We start from the raw sequence: 24,449 nt of genomic DNA, 5'->3' as shown, positions 1-24,449 counted from the left end.
TCTTCATTTGCAAATATTTTCTCCCATTCTGAGGGTTGTCTTCTCATCTTGTTTATGGTTTCCTTTGCTGTGCAAAAGCTTTTAAGTTTCATTAGGTCCCATTCATTTATTTTCATTTTTGTTTCCATTTTTTTAGGAGGTGGGTCAAAAAGAATCTTGCTGTGATTTATGTCATAGAGTGTTCTGCCTATGTTTTCCTCTAAGAGTTTTATACTGTGTGGCCTTACTTTTGGTCTTTAATCCATTTTGAGTTTATTTTTGTGTATGGTGTTAGGGAGTGTTCTAATTTCACTCTTTTATAGGTAGCTGTCCAATTTTCCCAGCCCCACTTATTGAAGAGGCTGTCTTTTTTCCATTTTATATTCTTGCCTCCTTTATGAAAAATAAGGTGGCCATATGTGCATGGGCTTATCTCTCGGCTTTCTAACCTGTTCCATTGATATATTTCTGTTTTTGTGCCAGTACCATACTGTCTTGATTACTGTAGCTTTCTAGTATAGTCTGAAGTCAGGGAGCTTGATTTCCTCCAGCTCCATTTATCTTTCTCAAGATTCCTTTGGTTATTCAGGGTCTTTCGAGTTTCCATACAAATTGTGAAATGTTTTGTTCTAGTTCTGTAAAAAATGTCATTTGTAATTTAATAGGGATTGCATTGAATCTGTAGATTGCTTTGGGTAGTATAGTCATTTTCACAATATTGATTCTTCCAATCCAAGGATGTCATATATCTCTCCATCTGTTTGTATCATCTTTGATTTCTTTCATGAGTGTCTTATAGTTTTCTGCATAGAGGTCTTTCACCTCCTTAGGTAGGTTTATTCCTAGGTATTTTATTGTTTTTGTTGCAATGGTAAATGGGAGTGTTTCCTTAATTTTGCTTTCAGATTTTTCATCATTAGTGTATAGGAATGCAAGAGATTTCTGTGCATTAATTTTGTATCCTGCTACTTTACCAAATTCATTGATTATCTCTAGTAGTTTTCTGGTAGCATCTTTAGGATTCTCTATATATAGTATCATGTCATCTGCAAACAGTGACAGCTTTACTTCTTCTTTTCCGATTCGGATTCCTTTTATTTCTTTTTCTTCTCTGATTGCTGTGGCTAAAACTTCCAAAACTTTGTTTAATAATAGTGGTGAGAGTGGACAACTTTGTCTTGTTCCTGATGTTAGAGGAAATGGTTGAAGTTTTTCACCATTAAGAACTATATTGGCTGTGGGTTTGTCATATATGGCCTTTATTATATTGAGGTAACTTCCCTCTATGCCTAATTTCTGGTGGGTTTCTATCATAAATGGGTGTTGAATATTGTTGAAAGCTTTTTCTGCATCTATTCAGATGACCATATGGTTTTTCTCCTTCAGTTCGTTAATATGTTTTATTACACTGATTGATTTGCCTATATTGAAGAATCCTTGCATTCCTGGGATAAACCCCACTTGATCATGGTGTATCATCCTTTAAATGTGCTGTTGGATTCTGTTTGCTAGTATTTTATTGAGGATTTTTGCATCTATGTTCATCAGGCATACTGGCCTGTAGTCTTCTTTCTTTGTGACATCTTTGTCTGGTTTTGGTATCAGGGTGATGGTGGCCTCATAGAATAAGTTTGGGAGTGTTCCTCCCTCTGCTATATTTTGGAAAAGTTTCAAAACGATCGATGTTAACTCTTCTCTAAATGTTTGATCGAATTCGCCTGTGAAGCCATCTGGTCCTGCAGTTTTGTTTGTTAGAAGAATTTTAATCACAGTTTCAACTTCAGTGCTTGTGATTGGTCTGTTTATAGTTTCTATTTCTTCCTGGTTCAGTCTCAGAAGGTTGTGCTTTTCTACGAATTTGTCCATTTCTTCCACGTTGTCCATTTTATTGGCATGTAGTTGCTTGTAGTAATCTCCCATGATCCTTTGTATTTCTGCACTGTCAGTTGTTCTTTTTCATTTCTAGTTCTGTTGATTTGAGTCTGCTCCCTTTTTTTCTTGATGAGTCTGGCTAATGGTTTATCAATTTTGTTTATCTTCTCAAAGAACCAGCTTTTAGTTTTATTGATCTTTGCTCTTGTTTCCTTCTTTTCTTTTTCATTTATTTCTGATCTGATCTTTATGATTTCTTTTCTTCTGCTAACTTTGGGGTTTTTTGTTATTCTTCTTTCTCTAATTGCTTTAGGTGCAAGATTAGGTTATTTGAGATGTTTCTGATTTCTAAGGTAGGATTGTATTGCTCTAAACTTCCCTCTTAGAACTGCTTTTGCTGCATCCCATGGGTTTTTGGGTTGTCATGTTTTCATTGTCATTTGTTTCTAGGTATTTTTTGATCACCCCTTTGGTTTCTTCAGTGATCTCTTGGTTACTTAATAGTGTATTGTGTAGCCTCCATGTGTTTGTATTTTTTACAGATTTTTTCCTGTAACTGATATCTAGTCTCATAGTGTGGTGGTCAGAAAAGACACTTGATATGATTTCAATTTTCTTAAATTTACCGAGGCTTGATTTGTGACCCAGGATATGATCTGACCTGGAGAATGTTCCATAAGCACTTGAGAAGAAAGTGTATTCTGTTGTTTTGGGATGGTATGTCCTATAAATATCAATTACATCCATCTTGTTTAATGTATCATTTAAAGTTTGTGTTTCCTTATTTATTTTCATTTTGGATGATCTGTCCATTGGTGAAAGTGCAGTGTTAAAGTCCCCTACTATGACTGTGTTACTGTCAATTTCCCCTTTTATGGGTGTTAGCATTTGCCTTATGTATTGAGGTGCTCCTATGTTGAGTGCATAAATATTTACACTTGTTATATCTTCTTCTTTGATTGATCCCTTGATCATTATGTAGTGTCCTTCTTTGTCTCTTGTAATAGTCTTTATTTTAAAGTCTATTTTTGTCTGATATCAGAATTGCTACTCCAGCTTTCTTTTAATTTCCATTTGCATGTAATATCTTTTTCCATCCCCTCACTTTCAGCCTGTATGTGTCCCTAGGTCTGAAGTGGGACTCTTGTAGACAGCATATATAAGGGTCTTGTCTTTGTACCCATTCAGCCAGTCTATGTCTTTTTGCTGGAGCATTTAATCCATTTACATTTAAGGTAATTATCAATATGTATGTTCCTATTACTATTTTATTAATTTATGGGGGTTTTGTTATTGTAGGTATTTTCCTACTCCTGAGTTTCCTGCCTAGAGAAGTTCCTTTAGAATTTGTGGTAAAGCTGGTTTTGTGGTGCTGAATTCTCATAGCTTGCTTGTCTGTATAGGTTTTGATTTCTCCATCGAATCTGAAAGACGTCCTTGCCAGGTAGAGTAATCTTGATTGTAGGTTTTTCCTTTTCATCCCTTTAAATATGTCCTGCCACTCCTTTCTGGCTTGCAGAGTTTCTGCTGAAATATCAGCTGTTAGCCTGATGGGGATTCCCTTGTATGTTATTTGTTGTTTGTCCCTTGCTGCTTTTAATACTTTTTCTTTGTATTTAATTTTTGATGTTTTGATTAATATGTGTCTTGTCATGTTTCTTCTTGGATTTATCCTGTATGGGACTCTCTGGGATTCCTGGACTTGATTGACTATTTCTTCTCCCTTATTAGTGGAGTTTTCAACTATAATCTCTTCAAATATTTCTCAGTCCCTTTCTTTTTGTCTTCTTCTTCTGGGAACCCTATAATTCGAATGTTGCTGCATTTAATGTTGTCCCAGAGGTCTCTGAGACTGTCTTCAATTCTTTTCATTCTTTTATCTTTATCCTGCTCTCTGGTAGTTATTTCCACAATTTTATCTTCCTGGTCACTTATCTGTTCTTCTGCCTCAGTTATTGTGCTATTGGTTCCTTGTAGAGAATTTTTATTTTCAATTTATTTTGTTGTTCATCATTGTTTGTTTACTCTTTAGTTCTTCTAGGTCCTTGTTAAACGTTTCTTGTATTTTCTCCATTCTATTTCCAAGATTTTGGATCAGCTTTACTATCATTACTCTGAATTCTTTTTCAGGTAGACCGCCTATTTCCTCTTCCTTTATTTGGTCTAGTGGGTTTCTACCTTGCTCCTTCATCTGCTGTGTGTTTCTCTGTCTTCTTATTTTGCTTAACTTATTGTGTTTGGGGTCTCCTTTTCTCAGGCTGAAAGTTTGTAGTTCCGTTGTTTTTGGTGTCTGCCCCCAGTGGGTAAGGTTGTTTCATTGGGTTGTGTAAGCTGGGTCTTAGCCTTGAGATGGAGATCTCTGGGAGAGCTTCTTTTGCCACTTGATATTATGGGGAAGTGGGAGGTCTCTGGTGGACCAATGTCCTGAACTTGGCTCTCCCACCTCAGCGGCATAGGCCTGACACCCAGCCAGAGCACCAAGACCCTGTCAACCACATGGCTCAGAAGAAATGGGAGAAACAAACAAAGAAAGAAAAAAAGACAACAAAATAAAGTTATTAAAATTTTAAAAATATATTAAAAATTTTAAAATATTTAAAAGTAATTTAATAAAAGACAGACAGAACCTTGGGACAAATTGTAAAGACAAAGCTATACAGACAAAATCACACAAAGAAGCATACACATACACACTCACAAAAAGAGAAAAAGGAAAAATATATATATGTATATATTTTTTAAAAAAGGAAAAGAGCAACCAAATCAATAAACAAATCTACCAATGATAATAAACTCTAAATACTAAACTGAGATAAACATAAAACCAGAAACAAATTAGATACAGAAAGCAAACCCCAAGTCTACTGTTGCTCCCAAAGTCCAACACCTCAATTTTTGGATGATTTGTTGTCTATTCAGGTATTCTGGAGATGCAGGGTACATCAAGTTGATTGTTGACATTTAATCCACTGCTCCTGAGGCTGCTGAGAGAAATTTTCCTTTCTCTTCTTTGTTCGCACAGCTCCTGGGGTTCAGCTTTGCATTTGGCCCTGCCACTGCATGTAGGTCGCCTGGGGGCATGTGTTCTTCCCTCAGACAGGATGGGGTTAAAGGAGCATCTTATTAGGGGGCTCTGGCTCACTCAGGCCAGGGAGAGGGAGGGGTACAGAATGCAGGGCAAGCCTGCGGTGGCAGAGGCTGGCGTGATGTTGCAACAGCCTGAGGTGTGCTGTGTGTTCTCCCGGCAAAGTTGTCCTTAGTTCATGGGACCCTGGCAGTGGTGGGTTTGCCAGGCTCCCGGGAGGGGAGTTGTGGATAGTGACCTGTGCTTGCACACAGGCTTCTTGGTGGCTGCAGCAGCAGCCTTAGCATTTCATGCCCATCTCTGGTGTCTGTGCTGATAGCCACAGCTTGCACCCATCTCTGGAGCTCATTTAGGAGGTGCTCTGAATCCCCTCTCCTTGCGCACCCCAAAACAATGGTCTCTTGCCTCTTAGGCAGTTCCAGACTTTTTCCTGGACTCCCTCCAGCTAGCTGTGGCACACTAGCCCCCTTCAGGCTGTGTTCACACAGCCAACCCCAGTCCTGTCCCCGGGATCTGAACTCTGAAGCCAGAGCCTTAGCTCCCAACCCCCTCCAGTCCCGGTGGGTGAGTAGACAAGCCTCTCGGGCTGGTGAGTGCTGGTCAGCATTGATCCTCTGTGCGGGAATCTCTGTGCTTTGCCATCTGCACCCCTGTTGCTGCGCTGTCCTCCATGGCTCTGAAGCTTCCCCCCGACCACACGCCGTCTCCACCAGTGAAGGGCCTTCCAAGTGTGTGGAAACATTTCCTCCTTCACAGCTCCCTCCCAGAAGTGCAGGTGCTGTCCCTATTCTTTTGTCTCTGTTTTTTCTTTTTTCTTTTTCCCTACCCAGGTATGTGGGGAGTTTCTTGCCTTTTGGGAAGTCTGAGGTCTTCTGCCAGCATTCAGTAGGTGTTTTGTAGGAGTTGTTCCACATGTAGATGTATTTCTGATGTATTTCTGGAGAGGAAGGTCATCTCCACGTCTTACTCTTCCACCATCTTGAAGGTCTCCCCCTCAGTTACTCTTAATTACTACAGCTTGGGTTCTATTGTTAAAGAAAGTTATTGCAATGGTGGTTATTTGTTCTCTTCTTAAGAATATTTCCAATAGAAGAAAATTATATGTCATAGCTGTAAATTCCCAGGAAACCAGAACAAACAGTTTAGTATATGGCCATCATTTTATGAGGTGTCTCGCTTTGAGCCAAGGTGGTCTACATCTTTCATGAGGCAAATTGTACATGTTAAATAGACCCTTTTAATGTTTCTAAGGCACATTATTCACAATACACAATCTAAAAGTCTGTTAATGGATGAATGGATAAAGAAAATGTGGGATATATATACCATGGAATATTACTCAGCCTTAAAAAAAAGGAAATCCTGTCATTTGCAACAACATGAATGAATCTGGAGGACATTATACTAAGTGAAATAAGTCAGACACAGAAAGATAAGTATTACATGATCTTTCACTTATATGTAGACTCTAAAAAAAAAAAGTTGACTTCATAGTAACAGAGTGGAATTGTGGTTTATGGAGGCTGGTGGGAGGGTGTGGGCTAAAAGGAAAGAGATTGATTAAAGGATACAGACTTTCATTTATAAGATGAGTAAGTTCTGGAAATCTAATGCACAGTGACTGTAGTTAGTAATAATGTATTATATATTGGAAATTTGCTAAGAGAGTAGAGCTCAAGTGATCTCACCACACACACAAAAGAAGTAACTATGAGAGGTGATCGATATGTTAATTATTTTGCTTGTTGTAATCATTTCATAATGTATACATATATATCAAAATATGTTGTAAACCTTTAATATATATACTTTTTATTTATCAAAAAAAATGTTTTTCTGTTGCCAAGACAGACCATGTTTCTTCTGTGAAAAAGGCTAATCCCAGGGTTAATGGGATGCAGCAACATACTCTTCCAACTCTGCATTCTACAATGGTAGAGAAGCTATCTTTCTCATTTTTATCACCAGATCCTTCTATTCCCACAGCACTTACCACAGTGCCTGGCACTTATTAGCATAAAAGAAAATCAGTAACTAGTCATTAACTGAATAACGAAGGAACTACAGTAATCATCACTGCAATTGCTTATCAAAACTTTTTATTATTGGGCCTATTAGTTTAGGAGTGGAAACGTCTGCTTTTTGATCACATTCCGTCTCTGGTTTAATTTGATTCAGTCTATCACAGGCTTTATTTCCTATGGTCCAAGAAAGGGCTGTGTGAAATTATTATTACTATCTATATATGTTTTATCCCAGAGAACAGGGCCACTGTGGAACAATATAAAAATTGTTGAGGATGAGGTATAAGGAATCATTATTGCTACTCATTATCACTTCTAATAATTTCTCTCTCTTTTCTTTAAAATTCCCCAGTTCTTCTGAAGCAAATCCCATCAAACTATGTTGCTCACCACTTCCTCTCTGATTGTAGCCACTTATAGATCCTCTATGTCATCCCTTGAAAGTTTTAGCACCTGGCTCTTTTTGTCTCCCTACCACTATTACAGTGATTGTTCTTTGTAATTTTAATATTTGCCTAGACCACCCATCCAACCTGGTGACCTGTTATTTTCTTGAACTTCACCCAGTCAATGGCACCTCACCTCAGCTATTACCAATTACTCCTCCACCTCCAAAACCTAAATTTCAAGCATCTCAGTCTCTAATCTATACCTCCTATCTTTCCATATCACCTCCTCCTAGTACTCTGAATTCAGCAATTCTAAGACTACACCCCAGTCCACTTATCCTATCACCCTTTCTCTGTTCATTCCATGCCTCATATCTGCACTTTTATTCAAACTGAGCTTCTCACTCCATGATCTGTCATTATCATTCCCTTGCATATACCCTCAAATCCCTTGTAGTTAATTTCTACCTTTATAACAACCACTGCTCTGATTTCTGTCATCAGAATTCGTTTTGCCTGTTTTTGCACTTTTGTTTCTGGCTTCTTTTTCTTAATGTTGAGAGTCATCCATGTCATTACATATATCAGTAGTTCATTCTTTTTTATTGCTGAGTGACATTACATTGTAAGAAAATACCATAATTTGTTTATCCATTTTCCTATTGATGGACATTATGTTTTTTCAATTTATGACTATTAATAAAGCTGCTGACTGAAAGATAATTCACATGAAAGAATCAATAATTAAGAAAATTTTTTTGTGGACGTGTGTTTCATTTCTCCCAATAAATACCTAAAAGTAGAATTGCTGGGTCTTAGGGTATGTGTGTGTTTATCCATATATGAAGCTGTGAAACAGTTTTACAAAAGGGCTAACCATTTACACACCCACCAGCAATGTACATGAGCCCCAGTGGCTTTTATAACCTTCCAATCCAATCTGTTTCATTTTAGCCATATAATAGGTTTTAAATGGTTATATTTTGCACTTCCTTGACTAGCCATTCCTGTATGGTTTTTGTGAAGTTTCTCTTCTAATATTTTGTTCATTTTTTAATTGGGTTGTCATTTTCTTCTTGTAAGTTTTTTAATGTATTCTGGATACAATTTCTTCATATCATAAACATAAATCCCCTAATTCAAAGACAAAGAGTTTCCACAGGAAAAGCAGTAGCCAAAGCAATATCTTGTGTCAATTCCCCAACCTCCAGTCCCCAAAGGGCAGTGTACTGAAGGCCAGACAGCAGTTATACATGCAGTGGGGTTCATTACAGAGTCAGAACCACAGAATTGGGAAACTGATCTTATGCATGGCTACTGCCCATCCTCCCCTCCAGAGAGGGAGAGAGAGGCATCCTATCTTTACTCTGGAATGTAAGCAAGGAGAGATCTCTATCTTTACTACCCCAGGTTGTCTCCAGGAAGAGAAACCTCTCTAAGCTTTACTATCCTGGAATGTCTCCTTATACAAACATTTTGAACTGGGCTGTAAATGCCTTCACACAGAGGACCCGGACTGTGTGGAAACATGAAATATTCATAGAGAATTATCTCCCAAAACCAAGACTCTGCCTTTTAAATGGAGTGTTTCATCCATTTCCATTTAATAATTATTGAAATGGTTTGATTTAGGTCTATCATTTAACTTCGTTTTCTATTAATTCTGTATTTTTTCTACTGTTTGTCTTTTCCTCCTTCCCTGTCTTACTTTGGCTTAGTAAAAAAAAATTTTTTTCAATTTTCCTTTATTCAGTGGCACCTCTAGGAATTAAAAAATCCATTCTTAACTATTTGGAGTTAATATTGGATCATTTCACATAAAATATGAGGATCTTTTAACATTATAATTCTGTCTACCCCACCCCAACTCTGGCATCGTTTGTGCTATTATTGTCATTTCTTTTACATCTTTACATGTTAATAAACCCAAAATACAATGTTGTATTTTTTTGTATTAAACCCTCAGTAGTCTTTTTAACAGTTAGAGAAGAGAGAATTAACATACTATTTTCCATTTACCCACAAATTTATTTTTCCAGTGTTCTTCATTCCTTTGTGGAGATCCATGTTTCCATCTGGTGTAATTTCCCTTTAGCCTGAAGAACTTCCTTTGGCATTTCTTGTAGTGGAGGACATCTGGCAACAAACACTCTCAGCTTTTGTTTATCTGAAGATAACTTTAGTTTGCTTTCATTTTTGAAAGAGAGTTGCACTGAATACACAATTCTGAGTTAAGAGCTATTTTCTTTTAGCACTATAAAAATGCCACTCTCTTGCCTTCTGACCTTCATGTTTCTCACTGAGAATTAGCTGTCATTCATATTGTTGCTCCCCTATATGTAATGTGTCTTTTTAACTACCTTTAAGATTTTTTTAAATCATGCAAGTAATATATGTTTAATATAGAAATTTTTTTAATTTAACTTTTATATTAGAGTATAGTTTATCTACAGTGATGTGATAGATTCAGGTCTACAGCAAAGTGAATCCATTATAAACATATATCCATTCTTTTTCAGATTCTTTTCCCATAGCAGATGTTACAGAATGTTGAATAGAGTTCCCTGTGTTATGCAGTAGGTCCTTGTTGATTATCTGTCTTATATATAGTAGTGTTTGTGTTAAACCCAAACTCCTAATTTATCCCTCCCCTGCACCTTTCCCCTTTAGTAAACATAAGTTTGTTTACTAAGTCTGTGAGTCTGTTTCTGTTTTGTAAATAAGTTCATTTGTACCATTTTTGAAGATTCCACATATAAGTGATATATATGATATTTGTCTTTATCTGTCTGGCTTACTTCACTTAGTATGATAATCTCTAGGTCCGTCCATGCTGCTGCAAATGGCATTATTTCATTCTTTTTATGGCTGAGTAATATTCCATTGTATATTTGCACCACATCTTCTTTATCCATTCCTCTGTTGATGAACATTTAGCTTACTTCCATGTCTTGGCTATTGTAAATAGTGCTGCAATGAACATTGGGGTGCATATAACTTTTCAAATTATGTTTTCTCTGGACATATGCCCCAGAGTGGGATTGCAGGATCATATGGTAGCTCTATTTTTAGTTTTTTAAGGAACTGCCATACTGTTCATAATAGCTGTACCAATTTACATTCCCACCAACAATGTAGGAGTGTTCCCTTTTCTCCACACCCTCTCCAGCATTTGTTATTTGTAGGCTTTTTGATGATGACCATTCTGACCAGTGTGAGGTGATACCTCATTGTAGTTTTGACCTGCGTTTCTCTAATAATTAGTGATGTTGAGCATCTTTTCATGTGTTTATTAACCATCTGTATGTCTTCTTTGGAGAAATGTCTAGTTAGATCTTCTGCCTATTTTTTGATTGTTTTTTTTTTTAATTGAGCTGCATGAGCTGTTAGTATATTTTGGAGATTAATCCCTTGTCAGTTGCTTCATTTGCAAATATTTTCTCCCATTCTGAGGGTTGTTTTTTCATTTTGTTTGTGGTTTCCTTTGTCATGCAAAAGCTTTTAAGTTTAATTAGGTTCCATTTGTTTATTTTTGTTTTTATTTTCATTACTCTATAAGAAGTGGGTCAAAATATCTTGCTGTGATTTATGTCAGAAAGTGTTCTGCCTATGTTTTCCTCTAAGAGTTTTATGGTATCTGGCCTTACATTTAGGTCTTTAATCCATTTGGAGTTTATTTTTGTGTATGGTGTTAGGGAGTGTTCTAATTTCATTCTTTTACATGTAGTTGTCCAGTTTTCCCAGCACCACTTATTGAAGAGACTGTCTTTTCTCCATTGTATATTCTTCCCTCCTTTGTCATAGATTAGGTGACCATAAGTGTGTGGGTTTACCTCTAGGGTTTCTATCCTGTTCCACTGATCTATATTTCTGTTTTTGAACCAGTATCATACTGTTTTGGTGGCTGTAGCTTTGTAGTATAGTGTGAAGTCAGGGAGCCAGATTCCTCCAGCTCTGTTTTTCTTTCTCAAGATTACTTTGGCTATTAGGGGTATTCTGTGTTTTCATACAAATTATAAAATTTTTTGTTCTAATTCTGTGAAAAATGCCATTGGTAATTAGACAGGGATTGCATTGAATCTGTAGATTGCTTTGGGTAGTATAGTCATTTTCACAATATTGATTCTTCCAATCTGTCTGGTTTTGGTATCAGGGTGATGGGGACCTCATAGAATGAGTTTGGGAGTTTTTCTTCCTCTGCAAATTTTTGGAAGAGTTTTAGAAGAATAGGTGTTAGCTCTTCTCTAAACATTTGATCGAATTCGCCTGTGAAGCTATCTGGTCCTGGACTTTTGATTGTTGGAAGATTTTTTATCATAGTTTCAATTTCATTACTTGTGATTTGTCTGTTCATATTTTCTGTTTCTTCCTGGTTCAATCTTGGAAGGTTGTACCTTTCTAAGAAGTTGTCCATTTGTTCCAGGTTGACCATGTTTCACCATGTAGTTGCTTGTAGTAGTCTCTTATGATCCTTTGTATTTCTGTGGTGTCAGTTGTAACTTCTCCTTTTTCATTTCTAGTTTTCTTGATTTGATTCCACTCCCTTTTTTTCTTGATGAGTCTGGCTAAAGGTTTATCAATTTTGTTTATCTTTTCAAAGAACCAGCTTTAGTTTTATTGATCTTTTCTATTTTCTTCACCTCTATTTCATTTATTTCTAGTCTGATCTTTATGATTTCTTTTGTTCTGCTAACTTTGGGTTCTGTTTGTTCTTTCCCTAATTGATTTAGGTGTAAGGTTAAGTTGTTTATTTGAGATTTTTCTTGTTTCTTGAGCTGGGATTGTATTGGTATAAATTTCCCTCTTAGAACTACTTTTGCTGAGTCCCATAGGTTTTGGATTGTCATATTTTCATTGTCATTTGTCTCCAGGTACTTTTTAAAATTTTCTCTTTGATTTCTTCAGTGAGCCATTGTTTATTTAGTAACATATTGTTTAGCCTCCAAGTGTTTGTATTTTTTATGGTGTATTTTCTATAATTGATTTCTAGTCTATAGCGTTGTGGTTGGAAAAGACGCTTGATATGATTTCAGTTTTCTTAAATTTACCGAGGCTTTATTTTTGACTGACCATATGATCCATCCTGAAGAATTTCTATGTACATTTGAGAAGAAAGTGTATTCTGTTGCTTTTGGATGGAATGTCCTATAAATTTCAATCAAGTCTACCTGGTCTAATGTGTCATTTAAGGCTTGTGTTTCCTTATTAATTTTCTGTCTGAATGATCTGTCCATTGCTGTAAGTGGGGTGTTTAAGTCCCCCACTATTATTATGTTACTGTCAATTTCCCCTTTTATGGCTGTTACATTTGCCTTATATATTGTGGAGCACCTATGTTGAGTGCATATATATTTACAATTGTTATGTTTTCTTCTTGGATTGATCCCTTGATCATTATGTAGTGTCCTTCCTAGTCTCTTGCAACAGTCTTTATTTTAAGGTCTTTTTATTTTCATCTCTGTTTATTTGTTCTTTAGTTCTTCTAGGTCCTTGTTAAACATTTCTTTCTTTTCTCGATTTATGCTTGTATTCTATTTCTTAGATCTTGCATCATCTTTACTATCATTACTCTGAATTCTTTTTCAGGTAGATTGCCTATTTCCTCTTCATTTATTTGGTCTTGTCTATTTTTACCTTGCTTCTTCATCTGTAACTTATTTTTCTGTCATCTCATTTTGTCTAACTTTCTGTGTTTGTGGTCTCCTTTCTGCAGGCTACAGTGTTGTAGTTCCTCTTGTTTCTGGTGTCTGCCCCCTGTTGGGAGAGGTTGGTCCAGAGGCTTGTGCTGTTATCCCCTTGATAGGGGCTTTGATTTGTGTCGTGGTGATCAGATATTGCCCTAGATATTGAGCAGGGGCTCCCCTTTGCTCTGTGGTTGTCACTGCCCTGTCAGGGGTGGAGTCTGCTCCCTAGTTGTTGGAGTAGAGGCCCCCAGATCTGTTTCTTCACTGTGATTCTGATCTATGGTGCAAGGTAGGAAGAATTGGAGCATTCCCACTAGGAGAGAAGCCACTGAGTTTTCCTCCTTTAGAGCTGTTCACCTGTGTATATGCTCTGTTGTGTCCCCTTTCACCCACTGTGTGGGGTCAGAAAGTATCTGTTGTTGGCACTGCTCTCAGTCCCACCTTAACTGTGGGTATGCTGGTAATTGGCCCTGGTAACTCTCGGACATTCTTTTCACCCAGCCACCAGTGCAGGTCTACTGAGGTTAGGTCCCAGTACTGCAGTAATCATGCACCTGGACCCACTGTGGGGACTATGGAGGCAGCTCAAACTCGGTCTGGCCCTACTCCCACATGTACATGCCCACAGAGCCCACAGCTGGTAAAGCCAAACCCATCCCAGATGCAAGAGCACTTGTCCTTTCAGATGTTTCGCAGACACTGAATTTAGGAAGCTGTCAACCGAGGTGTAAGTCCACAGTTTGTGCAGCCACGAGGAGAGATTTAAGCTCTTATTTCTTAGTCACATAGCCCCTGGGGCTCAGCTGTGGTTTCAGCCCCTCCTCTGGGTGAATTTCCTAGTGCAGGGAACTATCTGCACCCTCCTGGGACACCATGGAAAGTCCTGGCACCCACTAGCAAATTTCCTAGTGGGAGGCGTTATCCACACACTCCCAGGACACCTGGCTGGTCCTGGAAGCCACTGGCGGATTTCCTAGTAGTGAAAGGTTTCCGTGCACTCCTGGGACAGCAGGGCCGGTTCAAGTACCCACTGATGGATTCTGGGGTAATTCTTGAAGGATATTGTTTTGAGAAGTAAAAATATCCTCTCCCACCTGTGGCACCACACCACTACCTCATACCTACCACAGAGATTGAACCACTTGAAGATCTATGGCCCTACTGCCCAGAATTATAGTTCCTAAAATCTGAGTTATTAAACTAGAATAATGCTCCAGCCAGTGGAGGTCTTCGGAAGGATGGTTAATAGTAACCTATGGCACTGAAAAATTTAAAGAGTTCTTACCAACCACCTCCCAACCCCATGTATTCCAAAGAGGTACTTGGAGGTTTCTCTACCAGTGAGTTGTAAACTTGCTTCTTCATTTTTCTCATTATCCAGAAGATAATTATTGAATCACTCAAACACACACATTCTTATGAACATAATTAATTCTTTGAAATTAATTCTTTGAATATAAACTCAAATGCCTAGGGACAATCAGAAATAAATGAAACAGGAAAGTTAAGAAAAATAGAGATGGTAAGAATTATGGGCAGGTGTTTATAACCATGTGTGAATAAGAGTCCAGGGTTGCCAAATCTTTCATATTTTCAAGAGAAGTCGAGAATCAAGATTTTTATGTAAATTGTCCAGATTTTTAGCACAGTTCAGACTCAACATGACTGCCAATTTTGAACTTTTGGCTAAAAGAAAAAGAGAAATATACAATATTTTCCTGGTTACTCCATAATTTGCAAGACTGATTTTTTTACCAATGAGTTAGTTCTTCACATTATAGAAAATAGTGTAGCTTTTTAGAAAAGACTTTTTCCACAGCAGGGCTTGGGAAGTGGAAGGGGGACGTGTGTGCAGGCCTGCCCAAAATTAGAAAGAGCTTCATTAAAGGCCTTCTCTTAGTTGCAAAAGACCTAAATAAGGTTCTGAAATTACTATTTGCAAAGGTATTTAAATTCTTAGCAAAGGGCCTTTTTTAATTTAAAACTTGTTTTTTCTAAGTAATTAAACTTTTGAAATATGAAAACACTCTTATATAATAAATGTATTGTTTTGGAACTATTTTCTGTGTTGCGATTTTATAAACTTATTGTCAGTTCTGTTGTCTACCTTGTGTTTTAAATACAGAGCTTTTGAAGAGAAACGAAAACAACAAGAAGAAAGAGAACACCAAATCAGAGAACAAATACTTCAACAACGAAAAAAAAAGTTTGAAGAAGTTACTGAAAAATTCCAGCGGGCCCATATTCCTCTTTCACAGCGGAAGAGAACAGGTGCCTTAATTTCTAGAACAATATAAAAACAAAAAATGAAAGTTATAATTACATTCAGCTTGAGTAGACAATAAAATAAATTAAGAAACAAAGTGGAAATTCAGACTAAAAAGGCTACTATGCCTTTTGAATAACAGGACTAAAGTAAAATGAAATGAAAAATTGCAATTTGATATAGGTTTAATTTGGAGAATTAATATTTTGTTGGCTCTATTTGTAAATTTGGAAAGCACACAAGTTTGATTCTACTTAATACTGGCTTACAGTGTTTTGTCTTTTTAAAACTGATTTAATAAATAGCTTAACATAAAAAGAAAATTTAGCATTTAGGTTTAGTAAATTTATATCTATATACATATATATATATATATACATATCCTTTTTTTTTTTTTTTGGCTGCACCACACGGCATGTGGAATCTTAATTCCCTGACCAGGGATCAAGCCCGTGCCCCCTGCAGTGGAAGCATGAAGTCTTAACCACTGGACCGGCAGAGAAGTCGTTAGGTTTAGTAAATTAATGTCAGATTCATTTTGGCATTTTGTCCACATTTTTGCTCAAATTCATATTTGAGAGACTGGCAAAATAAAACAAAAGTACAGAGTGACATAATCCAACAATCTAAGACTGAAACAAATTCAGAATTTTTAAATGATTATGTTTGATTCTTCAATATCACATCTATATTTTTTTATGCCTTACATAGTAACACAGAATTAGCAACAAAATGTCAAAGCTTCAAAAAAATAGGAGAAGCAGAACCTTTATGTATTCAGCAAACATATGTTGTGCTCCATTGTACACAGCCCTGGGCTAAGCTGAGATGCTGAGATACAGAGAAATCTAATTGTACTCTACCATTAAAGACCTCACAGTTTATTTTGGAGATGAGAGTGATATAAACAATTAATGTCAATAAATATAATTGCTATGGTAGCAGAATGTGTAAAGTACTATGAGAGCACAGAGGAAAGAACACTAAACTTATACAGGGATATGAGGGATATCATCCCTGGAAAATTTTGAATCTTAAAGAATAAGCATTTTGCCAAGCAAAGAGACAATTTAAAAACATCCCAGACATAAGGAACAGCTTTTACAAATAAATTATACATTGCAAATACAAAGTGTATCCAAAGCATAGGATGGGGAAAAAAATGGATATAAGGCTAGAAAAATGAGTTGGAACAATTCTCTAAGAACTTTGTATCCCATGCTAGGAATTTTGTCTTTATCCAATATGCAGTCCACTTAAAGTTTTTTAACTGTAAAGAAGCCAGTTAACTGGGTCAATAAAAGATCTTACTGAAAGTAAGGGCAGCTAGTAACACTGCTAAAAATAATAATATCTTAAACATCATAGGGGTTTATTTTTCTCTAGTGTAATATGAAGTCCTCAGTTCGGCAGTCAGGAGCTGGTTTGATGATTATGCAAAGTCACTGGGAACACAGACTCCTTCTGTCTCTCAGCTCAGCTGCCCTCAGTATGTGATTTACATAGCTTTACCCTCATGTTCATATGGTAGCGGCTGAAGCTCCAGACATAATGTCAGTGTTGTAGACAGGAAGAAGGAAGAAATGGAAAGGACAGAAGGGTATACCTCTGAGCTCCCTTTAAATTGTTTTCCTAGAAGCCCCCATCTATCTGCTTATATCTAATTGGCAACTCCATCTGCAAGGGAGACTGGAAAATATAGTTGTTGTTTTTTTTAATGTGGCTGTACTGCCACCCCTACCAATATAGGGTGTGTCACCAAGGAACAAAGGGAAAATGGATATTAGGTAGGAAACTAAGAGTCTGTGCTAAAATTAGATTTGTTGGAAAGGTAATTATCCATACAACATGGAAGGTGAATTGAAGTAGAGACATATTAAAGTAGGTAGACTAGTAGTAGACTATTTCAGTATTTGTGGCAAGAAGTGTTAAGCTGCTAAATTAAAGCACTGCACTGGATATAGAGACAGGAGGTAATATATTCAAGAGATATAATCAATAGATTCAGTTACTAATTTATCAAGATGGCTGGAAGAAAGACTAGGAGAACAGTGCCCCTAGGAACTAGCGCATAGCCTCACAAATTTTTAGCACTCAGTAAGGACTTGGTTAATGAATCAATTATTTTGGTGGATGATGATATTAATCAAGGTTGCAAGTAAAGAAGAAGAATCAGGTTAGAGATAAAGATTATTAAGTTTTAAATGCATTGATTTTGAGCTTCCCATGACTCATGCAAATAGGGAAATCAAATCAACAACTAGAAATATGTATCTGAAACTTAAGAAAAAGATATGGAATAGAAATTACATTTAAGAGTCACTGATGAATAGATATATAGTTGGTAAAGGAAGCCACGTGGAAAGGTAAGGTAAATATTGGATATAGATGCAGACTGAAGATAGGGCCTAAAATAGAACCTTAGTGCACACTAGCATTTATTATAAGTAGAGAAATGAAAACTAAAAATGGATTTTGAAAAGTAGTTATCAAGAAAGTAGGATGGGAAACAAAAGCAAACAAAGAAAATTGTTATAAGAGGCAAAAGAAAAGGTAGTTTTAAGAAAGCGGATGTGGTCAGTTGTATTAAATGCCTCAGAGTACTCACCACTCATGAGTATCATTTGCCCCAGAGGGGGTGCTGACTACCCAAGGGCCTACGTACAGAAAGTGAGGAGTTTTAGTAAAAACAAATGACGTACACATTCACTCAATGGAATATAATGCAGCTATTAAAAAACTGGGAAATTCTTTATGGACTTATATGGAACAAACTCCAGCAGAGATAGATTTACCATAAAGCCAATAAGGTTTCAGTTTCACTGTCATGGCCTCTACATCTAATTTTATATTAGTAGTTTTGCAGTATTTTTTCTTAATGAAGCCCCCCAAATTGCATAGATTCATATCAGTATACATAATATTCTACCTTCTGTGTAAGACAAGAGGGAAATTAGAATATATATTAAGGGAGGAGATCAAGATGGTGGAGTAGGAGGACACAGAACTCACCTCCCCCAACAAACACATCAAAAATACATCTACATGTGAAACAGTTCTCACTGGAAACTGGTAGAAAGACTCCTGTGCAGCCAAGGCTGAAAGAAAGATCCACATGGAATAGGGTAGGAAAGAAAGAGAAGCGATCAGGTTGGGACCTGTGCTCCAGGAAGGGTACTCAGAGGAAAAGGGAGATTACACAGGCAGAAATCCTCCCTGGGGAGTGAGTGATTCTGTTCCAGCCACATATTGGGCGCCCCAGTCCTGGACTCCAACACAGGGAAGATGAGCCCCTAGGCTGGTTGGAGGGCTGGTGGGACTAACAGGAGGGCTGTGGGAAGCCTGTACTTGAGTTTGGGGGGAGTACACGCACACTTGCTTACTCCCAAAAGAGGGCAGAGAGGCATATTGAAACTGCGCAGGTGGCTGACTGGTTTCCTGAAACTGCTCTGGAGCACACCGCAGCCTGAGCCAAGTGAATGCTCAATCCCTGCTTACTTCATGTCACAGCTCCACACTGGAACTAGGGCTGCCACAACCAAAGAAACAGCTCAGCCATGAGACACAGAGGCAATTCAGAACCAAAGTGGTATCCTTTGGGTGAGGGCAGCCATTATGGACACTTGCACAGGCAGCACATCAAAAGCAGCCCAAACTCTGTATGTGGCCAAACTGTTGCAGCCTGCACCTGGTCACACACCAAGAGCTCACACTGGCCCCTCTTGTTTCAGCACTGCTTACGTCAGGGGCAAGGGTGCTGGTGCTGGGAGAGGGGAAGCTCACCTTAAATGGAACAGAGCTAGCTCAGACCCAACCCTTCTGGGCTTCTGCTCCAGCAACTTGGGACCCGACCCTGGCCCCAATAAGGCGGTGACAGTCCCTGAGCAGAGAGGAAGCCCCAGCTCACTCCTGGCTCTGGACCTCCCCCACCCCCTTCTTCAGCCCCACATCCTTCCAAAGTGATAGCTGCCAGCACACCCTGAGGAAATACATGACTTGTGTTCATGTCAAATCCAGCCCTCCCACCAAAACCACTGGACACACAGGCTGTATAGGGATGCTCCCACATAAGGACACCCCTTCAAGATAGCAATAGGTAGCTGTTTCACCTAATTTCATAGAGACAGAGACTGTTAAGCAAAATGAGAAGACAGAAGAATTTGTCTCCATTGAAAGAGCAAGAGAAAAAAACAAATAATGAAACAGAAATAATTTACCAGATAAAGAACTCAAAGCAACAGTAATAAGAATTCTAACTGAATTAGGGAAAATATATACAATGGAATATTAGCCGCAAAAAAGAATGAAATTCTGCCATTTGCAACAATGTGGATGGACCTATAGAGTATTATCCTTATTGCAATAAGTCAGAGAAAGACAAGCTCTGTTATCACTTATGCAAAGTCAAAAAAAGAAAACAAATGAATGTATATTTAAAAACAGAAATAACTTTACAGATACAAAGAACAAACTAGTGGTTACCAGTGTGGAGGTTGAAAGGGTGGAACAAATAGGGGTATGGGTTAAAACAGGGGTCCCCAACCCCTGGATCGTGGACCACTACTGGTCTGTAGCCTGTTAGGAACAGGGCCGCACAGGAGGAGGTGAGCAGTGGGCAAGCGAGTGAAGCTTCATCTGCCACTCCCCATTGCTCCCCATCACTCGCATTACTGCCTGAACCATACCCCCCAACCCCATCTGTGGAAAAATTGTCTTCCACGAAACCAGTCCCTGGTGCCAAAAAGGTTGGGGACTGCTGGGTTAAAAGACACAAACTACTATGTATAAAATAGACAAGCAGCAAGGATATACTGTACAGCACAGGGAAATATAGCCATTATTTTTTAATAATGTTAAATGGAGTATAATCTATAAAAATATTGAATATCTGTGTTGTACACCTGAAACTAATATAGTGTTGTAAATGAACTATACTTCAACTTTTTAAAATAGAATATATACTTATGTATGTTTGTATTCGCATAAACAGTGATAGAATACACAAATGACCAATAAGAGCAAGATTTCCAAATGTGTATTTTATTTTTTTGATTTCTGAACATGAATATATTACCTGTACAAAATATTAGATTAAAATTTTAAGAAAATGTAATGCCATGAGTGAAGAGCAACAACAAAGCTATGATAAATAACTGTTTATTTAATTGTCTATTGGTTTAGTTTATTCCCAAATTATGAGAGTTAAACCAAAGGTTCACCCTATGTGCATGATAGCTGATGCTTCCCCTTGCTTCGAAAAAGGGATTGGGAGTTCCGATGAGGTCAGAAAATTTTTGGAGTCAGAGAATGTTGGAGTTAGAATATTAGAGCAAAAGAACTGGAAGGAGGAGTCTAGTGGTTTAAATGAAATAATAAAGCCCGAATACACCATAAGTACACAAAAAATGTAAACTTAAATTTTCATCAGTGAATATGAGGTAGTGACTAGAAGGTCATTAGACAACAGCAACAAGAAAGAGTAATGGGTGTTTGTAAACTGTTTGTAAAACTACCTTAGTTTTAAAGGTAGTTTTTAAGTTCTCTTTGATAGACAGTAAGTGGTGAGTGTTAATAAAAGCAAAGTCTCAGACTATAGTCTAGCACAACTAAACATTTTTTAGCAAAGCAGACAAAAAACGATTGATACTACTTGTTCGCTAAGCTCAATAAAGCCCCAGTTCTGTGTCCTTTTAGGTGCTTTGACTACACTTTATATGAAAGGTTCACTCAGACTTACACAGTCACATTCCAGAGACAAAATTTACGTGCCTTCTGGTATTGGACCATCAGAAATATTCCTGTTTAACAGCTGGAGCCAAGACTAATCAGAGATCAAACCTCAATACCATCTGTAAGGGTATAGGGTATAGACCTCCCTAGATTCTTATTCTCTGTTCATGCAAGGGTAGAGAGTGATTAAAATATTTTAGGAAAGTCCACTTAAATATCTTAAATTTCAACAAAGAAAATCCATTTTTAACATTCATCAGGCTGTGCAACTGGCCATTAGTTTTTCCAATAAGGAACCATTTGAGACATTGATTATGCTAATTAGAAAAACAATCAAAATCTAAAGCTTGATAGTTTCTGCTTCAAGACGATTGGCCCTTTATGATTAGAATATCCAGCAAACCATCTTGTAACTGTGCATTTTTCACTGGTATTTTATGCAATCACCCCTTGACTCTAGAGTTCAAGTTTGAACTAACCCATTCATAAAAATATACTGGTTTTGCTTAAACATTTTAAGGTAAATAACAAACATTATAATAGTGGAAAAGTCTGAGGACATGGGTTTTTTTAAAGAAGAAAGGAGGAAACAGTTTGTTAGTGTCATTGGAGAGCTAGAAAGTCACCTATTCTACCTTCAGATGTTGAGTTATTTTTAGTTATTTGTGCCTCCCCATAAGAGGGCTGAAGGAAAAGCAATATCCTTTAAAAAGAAGCTATGTTTCAACTGAAACAAGAAGGTGTGTACCAAAGTGCACAATGGAAATTCTTGGGAAAGTGGATACTTACGGGATCTAGGGTTGGATTAGAGGTTGTGCAGAGTGGTATGTGGAGGAGTGTCCATATAATGTATGACCTTGAACAAGTTACTTAGCTTCTCTATGCTTCAGTTTCCTCAGATGCAAAATGGAGATTCAAATAGCATCTGCCTCAAAGGCCTTAGTAAGAATTAAATTAGTTAATACTTATACAGTGCTTAAAAATAATGTATTTAACAGTAAATGCTCAATAAATGTTAAATGGTGTTTTTATATCTTCCCCTTTTCTTCATAAGAATATTTATAAATTTTGTCAGAAGTTTATGGAACTATGAAATCAGATATCATGGAGTTTGCATGCCACACTAAAAAGGCTGGACATTTCTCAATGTTTCATTTTTCCAAATAAATATTCTTAAAATTGGTGATGATAATTTTGAGGTAACTGTTTCTTATTGGGGAATTGGGTGTCTACATTTAAAATATTTACACTATTCTAAAAAATATTTTTTACAAAAATTTTAAGGTAGTATTTTATCATTGACCAATTAAGTTATATATAAAGAGAGTGTTGAAGATGAAGTGCTTCTGTACTATTTGACCTTTATTATCCCCTTAGTTTTTCAAAAACCAGTTCCTCCATTAGAAGAGGCCCTCAAACAAATTCAGGAATCCAACTTAAAATCAGAGGTAAACCTTCCCTCTTCCCACAGACCAATAATAGGCTGGAGGTAAGTAATTTATGATTATCATGTGTAATTTACTAATATATAATAATTAAATAGTTCTCTAGTTGCTGAGTTTGTAGGCCTTTTCATCAGTTACTCCTTACCTCTGTTTTAGAGTTTACTATTTTATTTTCACACATTGAATTGAGGTAGAGTACAATATAAGCTGCTTCAAGAGTAAGGAATTTTAATTTGTTGTCTTTGGTATTACAATGCTGCCTATGTTAGTACTTTTCTATGGGAATTATCATAAAACCCATTTAAAAATATTGATATTGGTTTTACTGAGAGAAAAAAAATTTTGAGTTGTAATGATATAAATTTAGGTAAGAGGAGTAACTTTATGGTAGAAATGGGTTTTTCCTCACTGAAAATCTTTCCTGGATATCTTTAAAAAGCTACAGTCCCTCCTGGTTCCTCTCCAGGTTAGTTTAAATGAATTATCTTGAAGCAATAGGATGGACCAACCAACCAGAGAGTACCCTCTGACATCCTGTATTTTCCATTTATTTATTATAAATGTTTCTTGAACCTACTATGTATGTAGCATTATATCAGGCATTGAGAAGGGGATATGGAGAAGTGTAATATTCAAAAATATAATCCCAAGAGTATAATCTAGGAGAGAAGTAAAATAATGCTTCAAAAAGTATAGAACAGTACCAAATGGGTAATGATAATAATATTTAATATTAATTTATGTAATGATGTCTACAATTCATATGTAATTTATGTTAATATTTTACCTGTTTATAATGTTATTTACTAAAGTACTTCCATTTTTAGAATACCTGTGGCAAATAGTTCCCTTGATCAGATCTAAGAACGATTAAATTCATTCAGTCTTTATTATAGTTCAAGAAAGACTTCATGGAATAAAAAACTCTTCAGCAAAACTTTGAAGAAAATAGGAGTTAATCATGAAACAAGTGGATAGTTGGTATTCCAGACAGAGGGATGAGCATGTGGAAAGGCCAAGAGTAACAGAAGGAATGATGTGTTCTAGGAGTCAGAGATGGCTGAATAATAGAATGCAGAATACCAATAGCTCACTAGATGTGAGATTGGAGAGGTAAATGACCTACATGCTAAGGAATATAAACTTTATCCTGAGCATTTAGGAGAAGTTAAGGATTTGAGCAGATGGGAGATAAGATCAACTTTTCTTTTTTAACATATCTTTCCAATCTATTGTGAACAAGTGTTGATAACTGATTGAAAGAGGACAAAACAGGAGGCTATTTCAATATATGTAATTGAAATTATATGGATCTAGAGCTCAAGAGAAAGATCTAGGCTTAAGACATTTGAAGCCAAAACAATGGATGAGATCACCTGTGGAGATTATATACTATGACAACAGAACTAGGTTAGAACACTAAAGAACAGTAACATTTAAGGAAGTGAAAAAAAGAGAAGCCTACAGATAGGAACAGAATGGTTGATACAGGACTATATAGTGAGAGAAGGTAGAACTAAGGAAATACAGACTTTCATGGGGAAAAAAGCAGTTTACAGAGATCAAATGGCTTCTAGGGAATCAGTAAAATAAAAAGTTTGTATCAGGATACTGGCAGAAAACATGTAATGTTTAAAAGGGGTAATGAAAAAAGGTTAGTAAGGAGACTGGGAAGCCAACAGTGGATGATGAAGCAACCCTAGAACTGACAACAAAGTCAGTATTACCACCACAGACCTGAACTGAAAAGAGCTATAGCTATACGAGAGGGCTGCTAGGTAGAGTAACATTGCCACTACTAAACCAAGCCCAGAAGAGAGGAAGCCAGAGGAACAAAGTCAGCCATAAATCAAAAGGCAAGGGATCATTTGGTCTCTGCCTAGCAGAGACAAGTAGAGAAGTACGGGAAGTGAATCAGGAGGGGCAAAGAAAAAATATCCAGCTTAGAGGCAATGTGTCCACTATACTTCACAAC

The 24,449-nt window shown here is 37.0% G+C and overlaps 1 protein-coding gene across 1 annotated transcript in view; it reads left to right on the top strand.

The window, feature by feature from the left end:
- Positions 1-24,449, top strand: part of CEP126 (centrosomal protein 126) — a 100,945-nt gene that overhangs the window by 20,574 nt on the left and 55,922 nt on the right. Inside the window, exons 3-4 of the mRNA XM_073808273.1 lie at positions 15,159-15,304; positions 22,407-22,518. Coding sequence (XP_073664374.1) covers positions 15,159-15,304; positions 22,407-22,518 — 258 coding nt within the window. The remainder of the gene's footprint in view (positions 1-15,158; positions 15,305-22,406; positions 22,519-24,449) is intronic.

This window comes from Tursiops truncatus, chromosome 8 (genome assembly GCF_011762595.2).
Source record: "Tursiops truncatus isolate mTurTru1 chromosome 8, mTurTru1.mat.Y, whole genome shotgun sequence".
In the NCBI taxonomy this organism is placed as follows: Eukaryota; Metazoa; Chordata; class Mammalia; order Artiodactyla; family Delphinidae; genus Tursiops; species Tursiops truncatus.
The sequence above is the reverse complement of the archived record's forward strand: the minus strand, read 5'-3'. Positions and strand labels throughout refer to the sequence as shown.